The 22,620-nt window shown below is 38.0% G+C and overlaps 4 protein-coding genes across 4 annotated transcripts in view; 2 read left to right on the top strand and 2 right to left on the bottom strand.

The window, feature by feature from the left end:
* Window positions 1-39: 39 nt before the first annotated feature.
* Window positions 40-13,825, top strand: LOC111462678 (protein RRC1-like). Its single transcript, XM_023106367.1, has 18 exons — window positions 40-262; window positions 837-925; window positions 1,024-1,159; window positions 1,326-1,371; window positions 7,158-7,218; window positions 7,309-7,458; window positions 7,831-7,950; window positions 8,031-8,196; window positions 8,856-8,968; window positions 9,051-9,122; window positions 9,897-10,118; window positions 10,216-10,274; window positions 10,397-10,478; window positions 10,591-10,728; window positions 11,190-11,414; window positions 11,511-12,307; window positions 12,525-12,691; window positions 13,234-13,825. The coding sequence occupies exons 2-18, from the start codon at window positions 851-853 to the stop codon at window positions 13,476-13,478; spliced, it is 2,874 nt and encodes a 957-aa protein (XP_022962135.1). The 5' UTR covers window positions 40-262; window positions 837-850; the 3' UTR covers window positions 13,479-13,825.
* A 105-nt stretch (window positions 13,826-13,930) lies between these two features.
* LOC111462680 (probable folate-biopterin transporter 2) lies at window positions 13,931-17,886 on the bottom strand. Its single transcript, XM_023106370.1, has 5 exons — window positions 16,562-17,886; window positions 15,343-15,602; window positions 15,170-15,265; window positions 14,922-15,092; window positions 13,931-14,828 (listed from the first exon to the last, which is right to left on the bottom strand). The coding sequence occupies exons 1-5, from the start codon at window positions 16,923-16,925 to the stop codon at window positions 14,208-14,210; spliced, it is 1,512 nt and encodes a 503-aa protein (XP_022962138.1). The 5' UTR covers window positions 16,926-17,886; the 3' UTR covers window positions 13,931-14,207.
* A 2,484-nt stretch (window positions 17,887-20,370) lies between these two features.
* Window positions 20,371-21,047, bottom strand: LOC111462683 (probable steroid-binding protein 3). Its single transcript, XM_023106374.1, has one exon. The coding sequence runs from the start codon at window positions 20,921-20,923 to the stop codon at window positions 20,621-20,623; it is 303 nt and encodes a 100-aa protein (XP_022962142.1). The 5' UTR covers window positions 20,924-21,047; the 3' UTR covers window positions 20,371-20,620.
* Window positions 21,048-21,799: 752 nt separating this feature from the next.
* LOC111462681 (zinc finger CCCH domain-containing protein 22-like) overlaps window positions 21,800-22,620 on the top strand; it is a 4,106-nt gene continuing 3,285 nt past the window's right edge. The window contains exons 1-2 of the mRNA XM_023106371.1: window positions 21,800-21,954; window positions 22,110-22,424. Of these exons, the coding sequence (XP_022962139.1) occupies window positions 21,829-21,954; window positions 22,110-22,424 (441 nt within the window). The 5' untranslated portion in view covers window positions 21,800-21,828. The remainder of the gene's footprint in view (window positions 21,955-22,109; window positions 22,425-22,620) is intronic.

Raw genomic sequence — 22,620 nt, 5'->3', positions numbered from 1 at the left:
AGAGACGTACCGTGACACCACAATTCGTAACAAGCGGTAAGGGTAACATGATTTATTATTTTTTCCCGGGTTTCTCTTGCTTCTGCTCTTATGCACTGGAACTCAAATCTGCTCTTTTTTTTTTTCCTTCTTTAATCTCCGCCCGTAGTCTTGTTATCGCTCCACCGTTCCCACCGGAAACCACTTTAAACCTCCATACCTCGTCCTTCCACTTTGCCGGAACCCTAGCACTGATTTCCGCGTTTCCATTTCCATTTCCGTTGTAAGTTTTCTCTATTCATTCTTTTGGACCAATTGTACTCTGTGCTTCGATGCGGAATCATCTTTTTTTTTTTTTTTTTTTTTTTGGTGTTTATTTTTCTTCCATGCGAGCTCGTTTTCTTATCAATGTTTAGCTATCTCGGATGATTCGGTCTCTGGCTTTGTGGTTAAGAGTATTGGTTTATGTTCGGTTTTCAGTTTATCAATCTTGGGTCGCGTATTTTTGATGTTTTTGTTTTCATTGCTGTTGCCTGTTTATGGTAACTGACTGGACACCTAGACTGAGCTTTCTAGGAAAGCTGAATTCGAATGGAATTAAATTTATTTGGCTCCGGTCTTCTTAATTTGTGCTTCGTTTGTGAAAGAACAATCGTGGCTACTTTGTTTATATGGTAGTGCGTAAGTCGCTACAGCATTAATCCAAGCGTGTTGGGTTGTTCTGAGCATTATCAGTAAGCAATTCCGCTCTATTAGTCATCTAGATAGCTTTCACCAGTCATTTACGAATTGAGGCTCGAGTTTTGACGTGGTTTTTTTTATTGTGCCTGGATTTGACGTTTATTAATGTTGTCTAGAAATTGATGCAAACATGAGTTCATTTTCCATCACTCGGAAAAAGACTCCTTTCCAAAAGCACAGAGAGGAGGAAGAGGCAAAGAAGAAGGTATTTAGTCTAACTTTCTTGGTGAATTCCACTATCTGAGACACTAAGATATATTGACTAGTCACATTAATTTGATTTCATTTCATTACATTTTGCAGAGAGAGGAGGATGAAACTGCTCGATTGTATGCGGAATTTGTGGAGTCATTTCAAGGAGATAATGCACCTGGGTCCAAGACTTTTGTTCGTGGAGGAACTATCAACCCCAACGAGAAATTGAAGAGTGAATCTGAGGGTCAGTACCGCTACAAGTCTTTTCAACTCACTTTTTAATTACTGGCAAAGCTTTTAAATTCACAATTCTGTCTATATCAGCAATGTGGATAAATAGATAGTTTTTCTATTATTTTGGGGACACATTAATAAAAGTATGGGCCTTTTTATTCATTCCCGGATGGCAGGTGAAAAGGCCAAAGATGGGGTATCTGTTCCAAAGAAGGGAAGTAGGTAAAGAAATGCTTTTGATTAACCATATTCATGCTATTTTGATGAGGCAAAATTTGTTCGAGATTTCTGATCTTTAATGCAACAATGATGATAAGGTTGCACAAAATAGACAACTATAGAATTAACTAGAAGACACTACCCTGATGTTGTCCAGCTATGCAGCTAAGCACATTTCCAATGCCTTTACTGCTTTAGCTATGTGAAAGAATTAGAGAGTTCATCATGACATGTCATTGTGCTGAAAGTTCTTTTTCCCCTTTTTCATATTACAATCTTATGCAATGCAATGAATTATACAAATGCTTGCTAGTCAGTTGTGAGTTCGGATTCTTAAGTTCAGCTATCTCCTGTGATAGATATTATTTTTTTGATTTACAAATGACTGCCTATTTTCGTATTACGGTTACTTTTATTTATGAGTGCAACTGTCAGTTGGTCTAGCATGGCAATCTTGGTATTCTGCTTCTCGCTCTACATACACAGATATAAAAAAGCAAAAGAAGATAATTGCAGTCTGTCTTGTAGTTTAAGTTTCATGCATATGTATTTTTCTGAAGATTTTTACCTGGTACAGAGCTGATCCTTGCAATGTAAAGCTAAATAGAATCGATGCATTTTTGGCTGCTTCTTGCATTAGTTTTGAAATGGGATCTAAAATTGTAAAATTTAGATTTTATTAGGGAAATTATACATGTTTGGAATGGTTTTATTCCGAGAGTTGGAAATTACTATATTATTAAAAGGTTTTAGACACCGGCTCTTTCTCAAGGAAAATTAAAATCCCAATGCCAGTTTTTGCCACTGCATCCGTACTTATTCAAAAAGGAAGATTTTAAAATCGTTATCAGGATAGAGAGATTTAAATTCATTTTATGTAATTAAGGAAGTTTCTTCTTTGAGGATCATTTTATATAAATTGAAGGATAAATCTTTGCATAACATAGACTTGAAAATTGAAATCAACAGACCTGAAAGTTCATCTAACTCCCCGATTTATTGAGAACCACACCAAGCTGGGCCTTTTCTCATTGATTTAGCATGATAATTTTGGAGTTCCAAAAGAAGGGTAAAAATTTCTTAGGGGAGCTCTCACATGCTTGTGTCAAAGAGCCCCCCTTATTGACTTTATGCCTATCTATGTGCAAGGAAAAGGCTAAATCCCAATTTTTTTTAGCTCTATGTTTATTTGTTGATCTCTTGTGGTCTACTCTGCCAATGTCTTTTGGATGGCGTTGCCTATCCCCCTTTGTACTATCTCCTTACTATTATCTATATTGCTGTGGGGCATCCTTTTCCTAAATGCCGTGGTTGGATTTTTGGGAATCTTTTTGGTTTCTTTGGGTTGAAAGAAACAAGCTTTTGAATGGCATAGACACGTATTTTGAATTTTTTTTGGACCAGGAACATTTTGTAGCACTCTCATGATGTGAATTTTACACTCCTTAGTACTCTTGCAATCTTTATTATCTTTGTGCCAATTGGAAGAATTCTCTGAAATCTCCTTAGCTGGGGTTTCGGCTTTCCTCTACTTATGTGTTTTCATATCATCTACAAAATTCGTTGTCTCTAATAAATGAAGTATATATCAACTTGCAAATGCCTTCGTGCTATTAGTCTCCCATTTGAAATGACATTTGAGTTTTTCCTTCTACTCCTTCAACCAATCCTTAATACGCAAATTCCTTCTTGATATTAGTCTCCCTTTTGAAATAACATTTGAGTTTTGCCTTTTCCAACTCCTCCAACCAATCCTCAGAAGCATTGTTATACATAATAAGCATTAAACCACGACTTTAACTATTCCTTTGATTGAAAAACCACACAAAAGCTGCATGGTGTTGTTATCTAAAGATCGATGAAAAACCCACGAAAGGTTGAATCTTTGTTTTAAGCAATTTCAAATCTTCTTGTTATATGGACACGAGAAAGAAAAAGAAAAAAGAAAAAAGAAGGTTCATATCTTCATCATCAGTGTCCCAAAGAATATCAAGAAGGATACAGTACCATTGGCAGACATCTTGGTCGAAGTATTAGAAGGAACACAATATTTGAAGGGAAAGATAGAACTTGGGAGAAATGGGGTGCCTATCCTGTTTCCACCAAAAAGCGGTTCTATTTCCGTGTAGATTGACATATAAAGAAAGTAATATAATGCTTTTACATTTTTACTTCCTTCAAAAGATGAAAACTGAACTATCTCCAAACAAGCTCCAGGCTGTTGAACTTGTCTTGAAATATGATCAAATTTCAAACATGTAATCTTAAACTCGTCAAATGGCCTAATTGTAGGTGGAGAAGCCTCTAGGTTAAGCCTAGTGGTGCAATTACTTGTAGAACTAGAAGTTGGTGAAATCTTGATTTAATAAGGTGAGATGGAGATGACGAGAACTTGAGGTTCCTTTCAAAGCCTAATTTCAGTCGTAGAACCTCTAGGTTAACCCTAGTTGTGTAATTGCTTTTGAACTAGAAGTTGGTAAAAATCATGATTTAATGGAGAAGACAAGAACATAAGGTTCATCTTTGAAGGGATTGATTGGGATGTTATTTCTTTGAAGAACAACTTTTGATTGGAGAGGCCCTTTGAAATGTTGGAATTCCTTAAGGCAATTAATGACTTGGGAGGCTTACAATCTTTGAGCCTAAATATTTCATGTGATTTCTTCAAAATATATGGGCGATCTATTATCGTTGAAAGGAATTATCAATCAAATATTGATATTATTTGGCCTTCACATATCTTGAGGGGTTCTTATAAATCACCTTGGAGGTATACGTCTTCAATCATTGATATTGTTGCTCCTCGTGTACAAAGACGTCTTTGTAATGGGACTCTCACTTCTTTTTGGCAGATTCATAGTTAAATGGTGGAGTTATTGCCACAATTTTTCCCGGACTCTTTCGTCTGCCCACTTTCCCCAATAATATGTTAGGACATGCTTGGATTTCTTCTCATAATTCTTGGGATTTATATCTTCAACTTGAATGATTAGTAGGTGTCTGAATGGTTTGTTTTATCACATCTTCTTTCTGCAGTTTTGTTGAGATCGCCATTTGACTCCCTGCTATGGCCTCTTGATTCTACCAAAGTTTTCACAGTTAAATCTCTTTTGGATGATCTACTTCAGGATGTTGGCAATACCTTGAGAAACTTTTAATCAGTAATTTGGAAGGATTCTATCGGAAGAAAACAAGAAATTTCTTATGAAAGTTTAGTCTCAGTAGACTTAATACAGCTGATTGGTTCGACTCATTTTACTCTCCCCCCTTCATTTTGTGTTATGTGCTTTTCCAACACGCCTCCCTTCAATTCGTAGGGCTAACAAAGTTGAAGCTGAACACTTGAAAGAAATTACACCAGATCGCTCGAGAAAATCAACTCCACGTTATATGATCCATGTTTTCAGCCACCTTGCATAGAAGCCCAACCACTACCTCTTGTCGAGATCTGTTCCAAGGCGTTAACCCTTACTTGCAAAACCTGCCATATGAAGAACTTCACCTCCCAAACTGTGGAGAAAATAGAACCACCCACCAAGGAAGGATTGGACGAGAGTTAGAAAAAGAACTACAAGAAAAAAAATTTGGAGTGGTTAGGAGTCCAAAGGCAGGAACACCTCTACTCAACTTAAGGTGAAAAGAAAAACATCCAACATTTCCCTATCGATCAACGGATTGTAGAAATCCAAGGAAGGAGAAAGCGTCAAATTCGTTTGATTATGGAATGAAACAATCGGGTGGTTCCTAAAGGAGATGAGTAATATAAACAAGGGTATAAGGAACAAAGGGGTCTATATGTATAAACTGATAAAGAAGAGAAAGAACAACACGATTGCTTTCCACAGTTTTTTGGAAGTGCCTTTTAACTCGTCATTAATCCACTCAAAGTGATTTGTACTTGCCAACAATAACCTTGTGCCAACATGATAGAATAGCCAAAGACATTTAGTCAACAGGGGGTGTGTTTCTTGTCCTAACATTCCAGATAACCTAAACCCCCCAAATTCATAGGCCTAGAACCACCTCCCAATGCACCAAGTGGGAACCCTTCCCTCATCCACTCGTCCAATAAGAAATGTCTCATAAGTTTCTTTAATTTTCCTTTCCAATCAAAGACGAGACTCTAAAATGAGACAGAGTAAATAGGGATGCCGCACTGATTGAATCAGGGTGAGTCTCCCTCCTTTGGAAAATGAACTCTTCTTCCAAGAGGTTAGCCCTTTGTAGATCTTCCCAACGACAAGGTCCCAAAAGGAACCGTCACTAGGAGAATGGCCGTGAAGGAAAACCTAAACAAGATAAAGAAAGACACCAGCTTCACAACCCACAAGGTTAACCCGTCTCCCGAGCTTGAAGGAGTCGCAATTATGCCAAAAATTTGACATTTGCCTATGTTAATCCCAAGGCTGGAGACCATCTCAAAAATGCTAACATACAATTTAGATTGATAAAGGTCTCTTTGTTAGAGCCAAAGGAAATAGTATCATATGGAAATTGAAGGTGAGAGCTTGTCTTCACCAATTTGAAAACACCTCCAAATTTTTTCCTTCCACCTCTTATGAGACCATCCTACTCAAAGGGTAAACCACCCGAAGAAAGAGGAAGGGAGAAAGAAGTTGCCTTGTCTAAGACCTTTGAAGGCACAAACCCATCCTCGTAGCTTACTATTGAGCCAGATAGAATAGTTCACATTCTTGAAACAACTCCCATAAAAAGTCTCCATGTAGGCCCAATTCCCTTTTTCTCCATCACCTCATCTAAAAAGACCCCATCCACATGATCTTAGGTTTTCTCAAAATCAATCTGGCAGATGATCCCTTCTTTCTTTCAAGCTCAATAATTCTCAACGTCCTCATTCGCAATTAGAGATTTTTGAGGGGAGAACCTTCTTAAGCCTGTTAGCAAGATCTTAGAGATAATCTTACACACAATGGCAATAAGATTAATGGTTAGAGAAAAGCTGTTAGTGGGAGTTACACGTCATAAAATTCTTGGCTGGAGTTCTACCTCTCTATGAGAATGGATCGTTTGTTCTTAGAATATTTTGGAGACTAAGTGGTTAGAGGCAAGGCCAATGTTTTTTGGAATTGTATCAATGCTCTCCTTTGGCTAATTTGGAAGGAGAGGACAATTGGATTTGCAAGTTAAGAAACCATTGGTGGATTTTCTTTTTGTGATAGTGTACAACATTTAGCTTCCTGGTGGTGTTCCAATTGGTCAAAATTCTTCTGTAATTATATCTTTACAGTGATTACTAATGATCTAGTTTTGGGAGGGGATTTCTCTTCCCCGGCCCTTAGGTTGTTTTCTTTTCTTGTCCATTAAGTTTAGTTTCTTATAAAAAAAGTATACCTTCACGAAGGTTGATTCTCATCTCCCCAAATAAGTATGGCTTAGCTGATGCTTTAGGCTGTGATTCTGTGTATTTTTATCAGAGTTTTTGTGTGCTTACAACTGCAAGATAGTTTTTATAGATTAAAGTTGGAACTTGGGGCCATCAATTTAACATTATGCTCGAAGGGATATTTGATCATAGATGAATTTGCACTTTAATTTTTCTTGTGCGTAACCAATTCAATTTAGATCATTCTATTAGGTAATTTAATCGATAGCCAGAAGTTTTTGTATTGCTTTTAGTGGGTGTGGGATCACCTAAAGAAGGTTTAACATTAGCTACGAGAACTGTGCTGAAACAGAATGGCCAAAGTTGTTTGCTGCCTTCACTCCTTATTTTCCCTGGAGCAATCTATACTGAGTTGGTGGTTTCATCTTTGATACTTGGTTTGCAGATATGTGCCATCTTTCATTCCACCTCCATTGGCATCCAAGGGAAAAGAATCTGACAAGAAGGTATCTGTACTTATCATGTTTCTGCATGATTTTTGATCAAGTTAGTCCTTAGGAATGGCATTTTGTTCTGAACTATTTTACAATGTGTAGGAGCTGGACAAGCCAAAGGAGAAAGAAAAGGGGAAGTCTAGGAACATCGATCATTTTATGGAGGAGCTGAAGCATGAGCAAGAGATGAGGGAAAGACGAAATCAGGATCGCGAACATTGGCGTGAAGGACGCCTTGGAGAAAACTTAACAGTAAGTGTTTTTATTTTTTTATTTTTTATTTTATCTCTCTGAGATAGCTGGGACCAAATTATTAGCTAGTTTCAATTTGTTTTGTACAGCTATAGCCTTTTGTTCTAATTCAGATAATAAGTTTCTATTTTAACTAAGTTAATATAACAGATTGTACACTATAATATTTCTCTTTTGTATATTCTATTACGTAATACATGCATGCATTCACATGCAGCACATATATTTCTTTATCTGAGTAGTGTGTGTGTATATATATATATATATATTAATTAATTATTTTTGTACTATCCTACTTAAGATTTTACTCATGTTTCTTCGTCAATTTTCATACCAATGTAACTTACTGAGTTTCTGTTCTTCGATGTCTAGCCATCTAGTCGTTTTGATGAACTGCCGGATGACTTTGATCCTAGTGGAAAGTTCCCTGGATCATTTGATGATGGAGATCCTCAAACAACTAACCTTTATGTAGGAAATTTATCTCCTCAGGTACATTTTTTCTCTACTTGTGTATCTTGTTTCTTAGCCTAGAAAAATATGCTATCTTATTTCTTCATCAACCCTTATAGGTTGATGAGAATTTTCTCCTTCGAACTTTTGGAAGATTTGGACCAATTGCTAGTGTGAAGATAATGTGGCCAAGGACAGAGGAGGAGCGAAGACGGCAAAGAAATTGTGGATTTGTAGCTTTCATGAACAGAGCTGATGGACAGGCTGCAAAGGATGAAATGCAAGGTTTGTTTTGTTTTGTTTTGCTTTTTAAATTTATTTTCTGGAGTTATTGCCTCATAATTCTTGTTATCTATTGAGTATATTTATGGTCTACTGTGGCATTTCTTTTTATTATCAATAATTATTAAATGAAATTTGCTTGTACATTATCAATTGTTTTCGTAGTCTTATTGTTTTATGTAATAATTTTGATTCTTAAGATACTTCACTCACGTTTCTACATCCTGGTTTTGGTTTGGGCTCCATGTCCTATTCCATCCAGAGACTTCACGTCTTAATGCCATTTAAATAACTTAAAAGATTTTTTCTAATTAAGCATTTCTCTAGAAGCTTGAACCTGAGACCTGGACTAGAATACCTGCAATCAACAGTGTGGATAGAGGGTGCTCTGAATTTTGCTGCAAAAGAAAGACCTTCGACCAGGCTTACCCAGCAATTCATTAATAAATTTTCTTTATATTGATAATTTGAATTATTAGATCAGCAAATGACTCTATGGTACTAATTTTGATTCTCAAGTACTATGTTATCTTACTATATGGTTTGCTTCGTCATTTCAAAAACATTGCTTTTTAGAAAATTGACTTATATCATGAAGAATTTATGTTATACCCTTAATCATACCTGGAGAAAAACAGTGTAAGTTGAGTATTTATTTGCAGGAGTTGTTGTTTATGGGTATGAACTGAAAATCGGATGGGGAAAGTCTGTCGCTCTTCCATCCCAAGCATTACCTGCGCCTCCTCCAGGTCATATGGCCATTAGAAGTAAGGAGGTTCGTTGTTTCTACTGGATTTACATTTGAAGGAAGTAAGAGCAATTCGACATCTTTTGATTTCATCTTCTCTGATTGACAGGGTGGCACTGTTATCTTATCTGGCTCATCAGGACCGCCAGTTACTTCTGTCCCAAACCAAAATTCTGAGCTGGTTGGATTCCTTTAATTTCTACCTTAACCTCCATTGTTTTCTACCCTTTATGATTGAAATTGATTGTGAAAATGTTATGTTTGCTCGTTGAAATATTAGCGCCTTTTTATTATTATTATTTATTATCTCTCTATCTAGATAGCAATGGATTTATTTTCATTATTGCCTAAATCATTGTCTCTAGAATTTGAAGATTTTTTTTTTTTTTTTTTTTTTGACAAAAAGGGAAAAGTATTTTGGTGGATATTTGAATTATTATTTGATCTCGTCAATCTGTGGGCGTTATCATTGAAGCCTTATTTTAGTTCTTACTGTCAGGATGTCTTCATTTAATATATATTGGTTGTGTGTTGGGCGGCCATTTATTATTGAACTGAGTGTTAATTTGGAGTTGAGCGTTTATGAAATTCTTGTATTTCTAAGCAATGGTTTGCCCTACCTAAAGTCTCTTTAAGTCTCTTTAAGTAGATTTGAGCTCAGAAAGCATAACGCACTGCTTCCTTGTCTAAGGAGTTACTATAGGGAGCAATTTTTATTTACTTTTTTTTTTTAGCTCGAGATATTTTAGCTTATGGCACCTTATCCTCTGAGGCTTGCATTGTCTCGATTGAATATGGCCCCTTCCAGCTTTTTGCATTTGGATTTGAGTCCAAATTTGTTGATGTAAAAAACAGTGTTCTGTGCCAGAAAGGGGTTTTATACCTTTATTCTCTCTATCCGAAATTGGATTCAATTGTTCTATTTTCTTTACTGTTGTTTAACTGGCGTTGCTAGGTTCTAACACCCAACATTCCTGATATTACTGTCGAACCACCTGAGGAGGATCATCTCCGCCATGTCATTGACACTATGGCTCTATATGTTCTGGATGGAGGTTGTGTCTTTGAACAAGCTATTATGGAGAGGGGTCGGGGTAATCCTCTCTTCAACTTCTTGTTTGAGCTTGGTTCAAAAGAACATACATACTATGTTTGGCGGCTCTATTCATTTGCTCAGGTAAACGTTTTATACATGGTCATCCATATCATCATTCATAAACCAAGTGTCTCTACTTTATAGTCTACATGTGCCTTCTATTTGTACTTGAATATAGGGGGATACTCTTCAAAGGTGGAGAACTGAACCTTTTATCATGATAACTGGTAGTGGAAGGTATGTTAGCCTGAAACTATTTGCAGGGGTGGTTTCCGGATCTGATTTATTATATTATATAGTAGTAATGGGTATCAGACCCTCGATCAATGCCATAACTGTTTATTATGTTGAATCTGCAGATGGGTTCCACCGCCTCTTCCAACTGCTAAAAGCCCAGAGCTTGAGGAGTCTGGTCCCACATATGCTGCTGGAAGAACCAGAGTAATTGTCACTTTAAGAATTGGATCTTATTTCTATCATCTCTGTGTCTTGCATTTTACTGAACTGATTTTTCTTATCTTCTCTCTCTCTTTTGGGGGGGGTTCATCTATAGCGCGTGGAGCTTGAAAGAACATTGACTGATTCACAAAGGGATGAGTTTGAGGACATGCTTCGGGCACTGACACTAGAAAGGAGTCAGATAAAGGAAGCAATGGGGTTCGCATTGGATAATGCTGATGCAGCTGGAGAGGTAGCTATGATATTAAGGCGATAATTGAACTGCATGTGAAGAAATACAGATTGTCTTAGTTATCCTTTTCGAAACTAATATTGCCAATACTACACTAAAGATGTTAAAGCCTACCCATTTGTTTTATGCGTAGGCTTTTCCTTCTGCTTCTTAGATCATCAATTACAACTTCTTAGGCTGTTCATTTCTGTTGTTAAGGGTGATTGGTTTATGATTGTTCTCAGTTTTATTATTTTCATTATTCCTCTTTCCATATAGTTTTATCGTGTAAGAATACTTTTCATAGCTTATTTTGTGATCTTGTACAGTGTACGGAAAGTAAGTTTTTTTTTTTTTTTGTCCTTATCCCTTTATCTCCTTTGTGTCAACTTTTCCATGATCTGCGGAATGTCTGTATTTCTATGTTAAGTTCCACAGGCATTTCCTCACTTCGTTGATATAGTTAATGTTTTAAATTGCAGATAGTTGAAGTTCTAACAGAATCTTTAACGCTTAGAGAAACTCCTATTCCAACCAAAGTTGCTAGGTTGATGCTTGTGTCTGATATCCTTCATAACAGTAGTGCTCCCGTTAAGAATGCATCTGCATACCGTACTAAATTTGAAGCAACATTACCTGACATCATGGAGAGCTTCAATGATCTATATCGTGGCATAACAGGGAGAATTACGGCAGAGGCCCTCAAGGTAGAATCATTTATTTTTCACCTATAGCTTCTGGAGACCAACATATGTTTTTTTCTACACGCGCTAATTTGGTTATACCCATCTCTGATTTTGCAGGAACGAGTGCTGAAATTATTGCAAGTATGGTCAGATTGGTTTCTGTTCTCAGATGCTTATGTGAATGGATTGCGAGCCACGTTCCTTCGCTTAGGAAACTCTGGTGTGACCTCCTTTCATTCATTATGTGGCGATGCCCCAGAGATTGAACGGCAGGCCAATTGTGAAGAGTTAGGAGATGGGAGCAAAATCAATCAAGATGCTGAATTGGCAATGGGCAAAGGAGGAGCTATGAAGGAGTTAATGAATCTTCCCTTCGGAGAATTGGAAAGAAGGTGTAGGCATAATGGGTTGTCTCTTGTTGGTGGTAGAGAAATGATGGTTGCACGTTTGCTAAGTCTTGAAGAGGCAGAAAAACAGAGTGGATATGAACTTGATGAAGACTTAAAATATAGTAATTCTCGTACTGTAAGATATTCAAGTAGTTCAAAGGAAACTAAGGTTGAACGAAATCCAGCCGAAATTTCTGGTTGGAACCATTTTGGAGACGACGAGGCAAATTTCCAGAGGATGGGTTCTGTACCTATGGCTCAAACTCTTTCAATTCCACAGCCTGAACTAAAAAGTTTCACCAAGTCTGGGAAAAATGATCCCGTTTTGCCGGCCTCTAAATGGGCTAGGGAGGACGATGAAAGTGACAATGAGCAAAAAGGAGGTCCTAGGGGTCTCGGGTTGAGCTATTCATCTTCAGGAAGTGAAAATGCAGGAGATGGTCTCAGTAAATCTGATGAGATGGAGATTACTACGGAAGCAAGTGTCCTTATGCAGCCTGATAGTGGGTTGAATGAAGAGCAGAGGTATATAGTCTACTTCTAAACCTGACAATTTCTTTCTTTTTTCAAGATTAAAACTGTTGCCTTGTTGGCCCTGCTGGCCATTTATTCCTCTTTAGATAAATTTATTCGAATTTGGCATGTGCGTAATTATATAGAATCTGTTAATTTATGTACATCTAAAATGGAGTTTTAAGAATCTTATTGTATTTTGCTTGTTCAACTGAATTTATTATGACAGACAAAAGTTAAGGCGTGTTGAGGTGGCTTTGATAGAATATCGTGAATCTTTGGAGGAACGAGGCATCAAAAGTGTAGAGGAAATAGAGAGGAGAGTTTTGATTTATCGAAAACAACTAGAATCTGAATATGGACTGTCAGATTCCAATGAGGCTGCATCAAGGAAGAGTAAGTGTTACTTCATTAACTTTTTGGACAAGATTCTAGAATTGTTCTAAATTCATGTATGATCTGATCTTTTTGTGACTTTACTTTTTAGTGAGATTAATAATCTTCTAGTATTTAGTTCATTACATGTTTATTTACTTCAGTTTCTTATCAGTAGATATTGGGGGGAAACTGCACCTTTTTACTCAATTTGGAATCAGTTTGGGCCAAGAGTCAGGATAGGATCCGTTATGTTCGTTGCGATTACATTCACTTCCTATCCTTGAATGATGCATTTGGGAAATTTACGTGATCACATTCCTTTTTTGTCTATCAACATATTCTCTCTCTTGAACTTTTTGAGATATCATCCTTATTTTCCCACAATCTTGTATGCCTCAAAGAAAGTTAAATGCTTAATGAATCTTGTTGATGTCTTTACTGATTCCAAATCGACCTTGTGGTTGTAACTATGGGATCGACATTTCTTCATTGTTAAATTACTAGTTTGAGTTTCTTGTTGGCCTATATACTCAAAATCCTTTTCCTCTGTACCTGTTCAGAGAGGAGGGATAGAGCAGATGATAGCCATGATTCATCAAGGAAGCTGCAGCGTAGCCAGAGCCATAGCGATAGCCCAGTACGAAAGCCATCCAACCAAGATAGGGACAGAGAAAATGACATTGACAGGGAGCGAGAAAGATCACGAGACAGGGACCGCGAAAAGAGTGGAAGCAGAGAAAGGGATGACCACGACCGAGATAGAGGTAAAGAAAGAGATAGGGATAGAAGAAGACGAGCAAAATGAGAATTCTTCCTATCACATTATGCTAAGCGAAGTGTTTAAAAGAAAACTGGGGCCCGTCTCTCGCAATCAAGGGATGCAAAACTTTTAGCCAGATCAGTTGTCGAGATCGTAATTTTTGTTTCCAGTTCATGTTTTAAGGAAAAACAGGGTATGAACGTTGTGGAGAGGGGAATTTTGCTGGTCATGTGTATGGTAAAGATGTTAATTGATAGACAGTAATGTTCCCCATTGAAGCTAAAATTCCCATGATCATGTTTGTATTAAATATTACGTTTGTATCAGAACATTTTCTTTACCATTCCTTATAAACCCCTCTTGAACAGAATCATTTGAAACGACCAATCGTCTCTATGTTATTCAATGAATTTATAATAGAAACATGAAAGATTAGAAGATATTTAATGCTATAGCTAATCTACACCGTTGAAGTATAAGGAGATTCATAAATATGTCTTTAAATGAAAGTAGACTTTTTATTTCATTTTTATGATTATCTTAAATTTTGTAGTACAAGAAATCTTCTCTAAACCAAATCTAAGATCTTGAATAAGAAGGTATTCAAAGAATCTTAGAACATTTCCAACCACAAAGAACAGAAGTGGAAGAGGAATAAGTTGATATTTCACTGTTCTTATGATCCTCTAATTAAATAGTTTACAAAATTTTGATGCAACATGAGTGGAATATGCAAACCTTTTGCTTGCTTGCTTCGTATCTTATCTACAAACGTCAAAAACCTTCTTTCTGGTTATCTATGTTTATGCCATTCACAAGAGAAACCAGTTCGATGTTATCAGCTTCTTCACAAGTCTCGTTCTCAACGTCTGAGCTCAGAAGTTCGGTTAGAAGAATCGAAGAATTCGGATCACCCCTAGGCACCAAAAACAACATGCAAAGAGGAGTGAGTCTCAAGAAATTCCTTATCAAAATGGCTAGCCATAGATTACTGAATTTCGTTCGAGTAACTTTAAGGATATGGAGTAGGAAACCGCCACCCCATGATGCTGAAAGAAGTCCAACGTTGTCGATCGACATAAGCAAAGCGAAGAACGTGCCCTCAATGCCTCTGGGGCAAAGCTTGGAGCTGAGGACTAGAAGAGGCATCCATTTTAGCCTGTTAATAAGCTGATGAACACTCTCATCTATCACAATGAAGAAGTAATCTGGCATTCCAATTTTTAAGTTTAAACGTAAAACCAGCAAGAAATCTAGCATCCCAGATAAACTGTATATCATCTGAGTCCAGAAAAGCAAGTCTCTGAACTGATGGTCCTTGAGAACATATTGATACAATAAAGCTCCAAAAAGGGACCCAACTGAACCGATTGAGAAAATGAAACCAACATTTTCCTGCAATGAAATGAACAGAGTACAAAAAAGTTCTAATGGCTGCAAGACATGAATCATATGCATATAGTGTTCTCATCTTGGAAATATACATACCTGAGAGAATTTTGGACCATTTTTGGAGTCTGTGTACCAATAAAACAGTCCCTCATTGATGTCAAGGCACAATGCAAGAGATAGATACATATAGAGGCATGGCCTCCAGACGTTCGGGCTCTTTAACGTCGTCCACATAGCCTTCCCGGCACCGACAAACTTTTCGTTTACCTGATCGATTCCCGGCAATGAAGTAAGAACCAAAGCAAGGGAAGAAGACATTACACATAACAGATGCTATAGAATACCTGTCTGTAATTGAAGTCTGGCATATGGGGTTCATTGAGTATCATTCCAACCAAAAAGACAAGCCCTGCAGGTATTGCTAACAAACCATACACTCCCTAACAGAGCAACGAAAGAATCAAAGCCTTGATATTATGCAAGTATGAAGCGGAAGAGAGTTTAGATAATAGAGAACCTTAGAGCCTATCAGATGAACAAGGATGCCGCTAATTGAGAACCCGAGTAACGCTCCGATCGAAGAACTCAAAGCGCACAAGCTTTGCAAATCAGCTGCAAGGGTCGGATGAATGCTACTGTTCTGTGCTACACATGCATCTATGGTGACATCTGCTATGGCTACACCAGCACTTCCCGCTGTTAACAACAAAATCGCTAGTAGGAGATGCAGCTTCTGGTGTAAGGCTAATGAAAGCAAGGAGATCACACCAAGAAGACCTGAAATAGAGAAGAAATATGACTGACGTTCAACGTATCTGCAAGTTCAGATGCACCTTGTGTAACAGTTCAAGCCCACCGTTAGCAGATATTGTTCTTTTTGGACTTTTCCTTACGGGCTTTCCCTCAAGGTTTTTAAAACACGTGCTTATGAATATTTCGTTCCCCTCTCCAACCGATGTGGGATCTCATAAGGGAACCCTAAGAGAGCCACCGACTCTAACTACTGTCCATATACGATCAAAGCATTCAAAGAAAATACTCTAAGCATGGAAACCACAGTTGGCATGGAAGCTCACGGCTAACAGATATTGTCCTTTTTTGGCTTTTCCTTTTGAGCTTCCGCTCAAGGTTTCTAAAACGTGTTTGATAGGGAAAGGTTTCCACACCCTTATAAAGAATGCTTTGTTCCCCTCTCTAACCGACGTGGGATCTCACAAGGAAACCCTAAGAGAGCCCCGACTCTAACTACTATCCATATACGATCAAAGCATTCAAAGAAAAGACTCTAAGCATGGAAACCACGGTAAACCATTTATGTTGGTAATTGATGTAACAACTCAAACCCACCGCTAGCGGATATTGTCCTCTTTGGGCTTTCCCTTCAAGGCTTCCCCTCAAGGTTTTAAAACGCGTCTACTAGTGAGAGGTTTCTACACCCTTATAAAGAATGCTTCGTTCTCTTCTCCAACCGATATGGGATCTCCCAATTGATCTCAGAGATTCGATATAAAACAATATTAATCATAGTGAAGAACCTATAATAACATACAAACCAAGCACTCAATCATGAAAAGTTCTCACTGTTAAGAGCTTTACAGATCCAAAAGGTGCAAAAATTCAATACACACACTCAAACAACAAGCCCCACTTAGTTCTTTCTTAGCTTAACATTTAGTATTTGGTTGAATCAAGCATAAACGCAAGGGGGATCAACAAAACACAGCATATAACTTTACCTGCAAAAACAAAGTAAGGCCTCCGATGGTATCCAAGAACAGGGACTAAGTCAGTGAAAAGACCCCAAATAGGCTTAACCATCCATGGAATTGAGGTAATGCCAGAATAAACCTGTGCTTCAGAAGGCTGCACTTTCTGAACATCCTTCATATAGTACTCGGTGGCGACACGGTTAAGCGCACCGCCCAATCCTTGACTAATCCCATAAACAATCACTACTCCAAATACAAAACTCCAATGCATTTCAGAAACAAGTGTTTTGAACCAATAAACCGCCGTGCCAATAGAGACACTAGACTCTTTCTGGGGTTCATCTTCTTCCAAATCTTCATCAAAGACATTCAACTTATCTTCCTCCACCATCAATCTAGGCTAAAGTATAACCAGTTCAGAAAAACAGAGTTTCCTGAACTGATCAAATCGCACCCAGTTCCTAGAAAAACCGCTTCCTAAGCTCAAAATCAAACGGATGAAGAACTCACTCTAATAAATTTGAAATGCCCCAAATGGGTTCATCACGAAACTACCCACCATTGATGGCAGATCAAAAGCTCCAAAAAAAGAAACAAAAGCAATCAATCGCAAGAATCTGATCTGGGTGCAAGAAGAAATGATACAAAACTTCAGAATAGATGGGAAAAAATGTGTTCTAAGTGAAGAAGCTGAGATATCTTCTTCCTAGAGGTGGTTTGACCAACCAGAACTTAAACGAAAAGGGGGGAAAACCCTTTTCAGATCTAGTTCTTTACTGCTATAATCTTTTCCCATTCAACGAAAAAAAGGGTAAATTAAAGACGAGATTCACAAGGGAAGCAGCTAAAGAACTTGAAGAACAAAACTTAGACAATTAAAGCATCAATGGCTCAATGGGGCCAGAGATTCGAGGTAGGTACACCCTTTTGGGTGAGAAGGAACGTCAGGACAAAGAATTCAATAAACCTCAAAGAGCTAGGGGTTTTGTAGAAGAGAAACGTGGCGCACTCTTAATGGTTCCGTGAAAGTGGGGACAAGGCAAGGGAATGCTGCTTTTGTAATGGCGGGGAGAGAGAATTTGTTTTTTTTTTTTTTTTCCTCTTTTTGTCTAAACGCAGTGTTTAAAGGTTGGTTGGCTCTCTGTCCTAAGCAAATCTCACGCTCAATTTGCGTTGCCGTCATTTCAAATATTTTATTATTTAATTACTTAATATTTTCTGAGGATCTTTATTCCGCCCACCAACCCCAAAGTTAAATTATACAAAAATATAATTATGTTTTTAAATTTTAAAAATTTTCATTTTTATTTTTATCTAAATTTGGATTAAATTGTTAACCGATAAATGTTCAATAAATTGTTTAAATATTAATTCCTCAACAAAGTTAAATTATACCAATAAATTGTTTAAATATTAATTCCTCAACAAAGTTAAATTATACCAATAAATTGTTTAAATATTAATTCCTCGACAAAGTTAAATTATACCAAGGTTATACCATACATGGTGAATGACAAGATTATACCATACATGTTTAGATTTAGGGAGCTTTTTTTGTATTTTTCAACTTTAGAGTATTATTTTTACGTTTTTAAGTTGTATTTAATTAGTGGATGGACACGAGAGTTATATATTATAAGTCATGAGTTTGTTCCTTTGCATTTCCTGTGTTTAGATTTGCATGATAGTCATTTAAGTAATCTTGATCAAGCTATCTCCGAGTGATTTAATCTATTCCAAAATTTTTCTTTGGGTTGATTCTTAGTTGTTTAAGAAGTTCTTGGATAATTTAGATCTGAAAGTATCGTTTTTCAACAAGGTTGTTAGATCAAATTCCAAGATAAATATTTAGGCTAAATTATTTAAATAAATAAATAAAAACCTAATGTTCCTCAATTTTTTTAATAAAAGAAACTTCTGAACTTTTAAAAAGTTTGGTTCTAGTATTGACAAAATTACACGGTGGACATTATAAATCTGACTGGGCACCTGTATTACGTGGAAAAAAGCGGAAACAAATCAATATTTTAAATGACCATGAAAACAAGAGCTCTATGGCTATCAAAAACACCATATACTTCGAGAGTTCTTTCTTTAGTTTTCTCTTCGAATGCTTTCTTCGTGAGGAAGGTGAGTTCGATCGTATAGGTATAGATTTGTGAGATCCCACATTGGTTGGAGAGAGGAGAACGAAATATTCTTTATAAAAGTGTGAAGACATCTCCCTAGCAAACGCGTTTTAAAAACCTTGAGGGGAAGTCCGAAAGGAAAAGCTCAAAGAGGACAATGTCTACTAGCGGTGAAATTAGGCTGTTACAAATGGTATCAAAGCCAGACACGGGGCGATCTGCCAGCGAGGACGGCCCCGAAGGGGGATGGACTGTGAGATCCTACATCGGTTGGGGAGGAGAACGAAGTATTCTTTATAAAAGTGCGCGTTTTAAAAATCTTGAGGGGAAGTCGGAAAGGAAAAGCCCAAAGAAGACAAAATCTACTAGCATTGAACTTAAGCGTTACAAGGTTCGAGACGAGGAGTATTGACTTAATCCAATCAACTCATGGTAACAACTACATAGAACAGAGCAATCCCTAGCCTTTTTTTTTGAAGGTGGGTGGGGGAAGACTATGGTACAACCCATCGTTGTAGCTAGTTGGGAGTGGGCTTCCCTTCCCTCTCCTCTGGCTGGCCTACTAAAAAAGGCTTTCTATGATTAAGAATTCCTGCAACTCTAGCCATCTAGGGTGGGATTTAGGGCTGAGAAGAAACTAGTTTGATGGAGAGGTTGAAACATGGATTGCCTGAAGAACAAAGTAGCTATAGCAAGACCTTGAAATCTGGAAGCTTCTGGTTCCTCTCAAGCAAGTCCACCTACCTCGAGCCGAATAATAAGAGCCCCGAGACATCTTTGACAATGATTGAGCTAGTTTGAGAAGGAAACGAGCCAAGGAAAGTGAAGTTTTGCTTTGGTCCCTTACATAATGAAGTTTAAATGTCCAAGACAAGGTGGGTACAAGGACTCCTCATTTGATCATCCCTCTTCAAGTTTATTGTCTATGTTTCAAGAAGGTAGCCTTGAACCACTAATTTATCCATTTTGATTTCGGCGTCTACGGGTCATTCCTTCACGAAAAAAAAAAGCCTTATCACTAGTAGATATTATCCGTTTTGGCCCGTTACGTATCGCTGTCAGTCCTAGGGAGAGGATTCCACACTCTTATAAGAAATGCTTCATTCTCCTCTCCAACCGACGTGGGATCTCACAATCCACCCCCTTTTGGGAGCCCAACAAGCACACTGTTCAATGTCTGACTCTGATACCATTTGTAACAGTCCAAGCCCACCACTACTAGATATTGTCCGCTTTAGATCGTTACACATCGCCGTCAACCTCAAGGTTTTAAAACGCATCTGCTAAGGAGAGGTTTTCTACACACTTATAAGGAATGTTTGTGGGATCTTACAAATGTATACCAAAATCCTCATTCTTAGCCTATGCTACCTATCCTCCATACCCCTTCCATTACCCACAACGAAGTACATCTGTTCCCTATAGAAATGGTACTCCCCTGTATGAGCAATCCTAAAAGCCCCAATCATTCAAACTCAGGATAAACGCAGACAAACATAAATTGAATTGTGAAACAAAAGAAAACCTAACCAGAAACAATAAAGAACAACAACAGTCTGCACAGAGATCCTTCCTAACACCAGCATATTCCATTGATAAAATGAAGAAATGAGTTCATTCTAGAATCAGTGACTCCAAACCATAAGAAACCATATGATAATCGATAATAAACAGAGCTGAAATAAGTAGGCAAGTTCTTATTTCACTGGCAAGTTCTTATTTCACTAAGCAGTTCATACTGATACCAATCGGTCATGGAAGATCCTTATTCAACCAAGCACAACAAGTTTACAGTCATTTTAACAATCTCATCTTCAGAGATGAGCATATTATCGAACAGCAATTCATTAAAGACTTCTGAACAATAAGATATATCAGAATGCTCGGAAATAACACGAAATTTCAACAGAAACCACACAGCGAAACACATAAACTTGTCGCACACAATCTAAGATGTTTAAGAAACAACGCGACCAACAATAGGGTACTTAGCTTCAAATTTCTTCTCCCAGTCGTTGAGAACACCGATCTCTTTCTCAGATAAGCCTTCGAGCGAAGAATTGATGTCCTCCTCATTCTTGGTCATCTTGGCCAGAGCTCTGCTCGCGTCCTTGCCAGCGAACATGGCGTAGGCGCCACCGGGGCCGTAGAAAGAAACGCCTGTTGTGACGTCGAAGATGCGGCCCTTCAAAGCCACATAGATGGGCTTCGATGAGTCGGTGCCATTGTAGGCGATCAACTGCTGAGGTGTGAGCTCCATAGCTTGGGGGAATTGATCAGAATCAAGGTCGGTCACTTGAATCGAAATGGAGAACTCCGCCGCCTTTTATTTGATCTTCAATCGAAGGAATCAAAGCCAAAGACATTTTGGATATACCCCATCATGGGCCAACAGAATTGTTATCACTAAAGAAAATTTTCTACTACTTGGCGAATAATTTGACCTAAGTAATCCAAAATTTTGAGCTGTAATATGACCTACTTTCCAAAATTAAGGTACTATAAAACCTTGTGCTCGTGTCGGTATCTAGAAAAAAATGACCCCTTTACCCTTAGGTTACAACAAAACAAATTTACCCACATCGAAGACGAGGATTTTTTGTTTAGGCAGGAAATGAGGGAAGGAGTCCACCTCGAAATGTCTATTTTACCCATCCCGAAAATGGGATTCTCCATTTGACAGGAAATGTGGGAAAGAGTGGGACAACATTTTTTTCCAATGGGCCCTGAAGATGAGGATTCTCAGTTTAGACGGAGAATGGGAAGGGAGAACTTTTTTTTCTAACGAGCCCTGAAGATGAGGATTCTCCGTTTAGACGGAGAATGGGAAAGGGAGAACATTCTTTTCTAACGGACCTTGAAGACGAGGATTCTTCGTTTAGACAGGGAATGAGAAGGAAGAATATTTGTTTCTAACGGGCCTGAAGACGAGGAATCTCCGCTGAAGGGAGAACATTTTTTTTTTATTGGAGACTTAAAATGGGCCTTATATTACACTTGGCGGCCCAATAGAGTCCATGATCTGAAGCCCACAAAGATTTTAATTCGGCCCAGCGAAGTGAATTGAGCACTGGGCCGAGCCATGGCAGCGGGAGTTGGCTCCAATAAGGCCGCGCTCTTCATCTATCCCACATAGAGGCTCATACAATCTCGCGCGAGGAGGCAATGGCGAACGACGAAGAGAGAGTTCTGGAGCACCAGCTAGAGGTTCAATTGCATGAGCAGAGAGAATCTCTCGCCGCCTTGCAAGATGCCTTAGCCTCCGATGCCTCCAATCCGGAGCTGCTCGAGGTACGTTCTTTTGTCCAATATGAATTTCCGTTTGGCTTTGGAGAATATTCATGAGAGGAATGCGTGATCACCTCTTATTGAATTTCATTATTATTTTTGAAGTTTTGAAGACCTCTGCTTGTTGATTTATTTGAATATAATCTGTTGATGTCAAGGTTCATGAGGAGCTTGTCCAAGCAATTAAAGATGCCGAGGAAGGACTGCTTCACCTTAAGCGTTCTAGGTTACTACGAGAAGCAGATTTGGTGTTGTGTGGTCGTGATAGTAACGCAGCGGAGGATGTTAAGGTGGAGCCTCTTCATTCTACGGATGTCGAACCTGAATCACCAGAGGATCAGAGTTTCGTCGTTGGATCGAAATGCAGATTTCGGCACACTGATGGACGTTGGTATGACGGTGAAATTGTTGGATTGGATGGTTCTAATTCTGCGAAAATTTCTTTCCTCACTCCTACAACTGAAAATATGTTGGTAAGCAATCTGGGACTCTATTCGTCGGCTTTTGCGAAACTGTTAGTTCTAATATCAAACCACTCCTCATTTTGTCTTTTGGATTGTGTTTATGCACATATTATTTTGACTTGAATTTACCGTTTTCTGTATGGTTGTGGCTGTCTTCGGTCTTTTTTTTTTTTTTTTTTTTTTTTTTTTTTTTTTTTTTTTTTTT

The sequence above is a fragment of the Cucurbita moschata genome, unplaced genomic scaffold (genome assembly GCF_002738365.1).
Source record: "Cucurbita moschata cultivar Rifu unplaced genomic scaffold, Cmos_1.0 Cmo_Scf00027, whole genome shotgun sequence".
Taxonomy (NCBI): Eukaryota; Viridiplantae; Streptophyta; class Magnoliopsida; order Cucurbitales; family Cucurbitaceae; genus Cucurbita; species Cucurbita moschata.
This window is presented reverse-complemented; position numbering and strand designations above follow the sequence as displayed.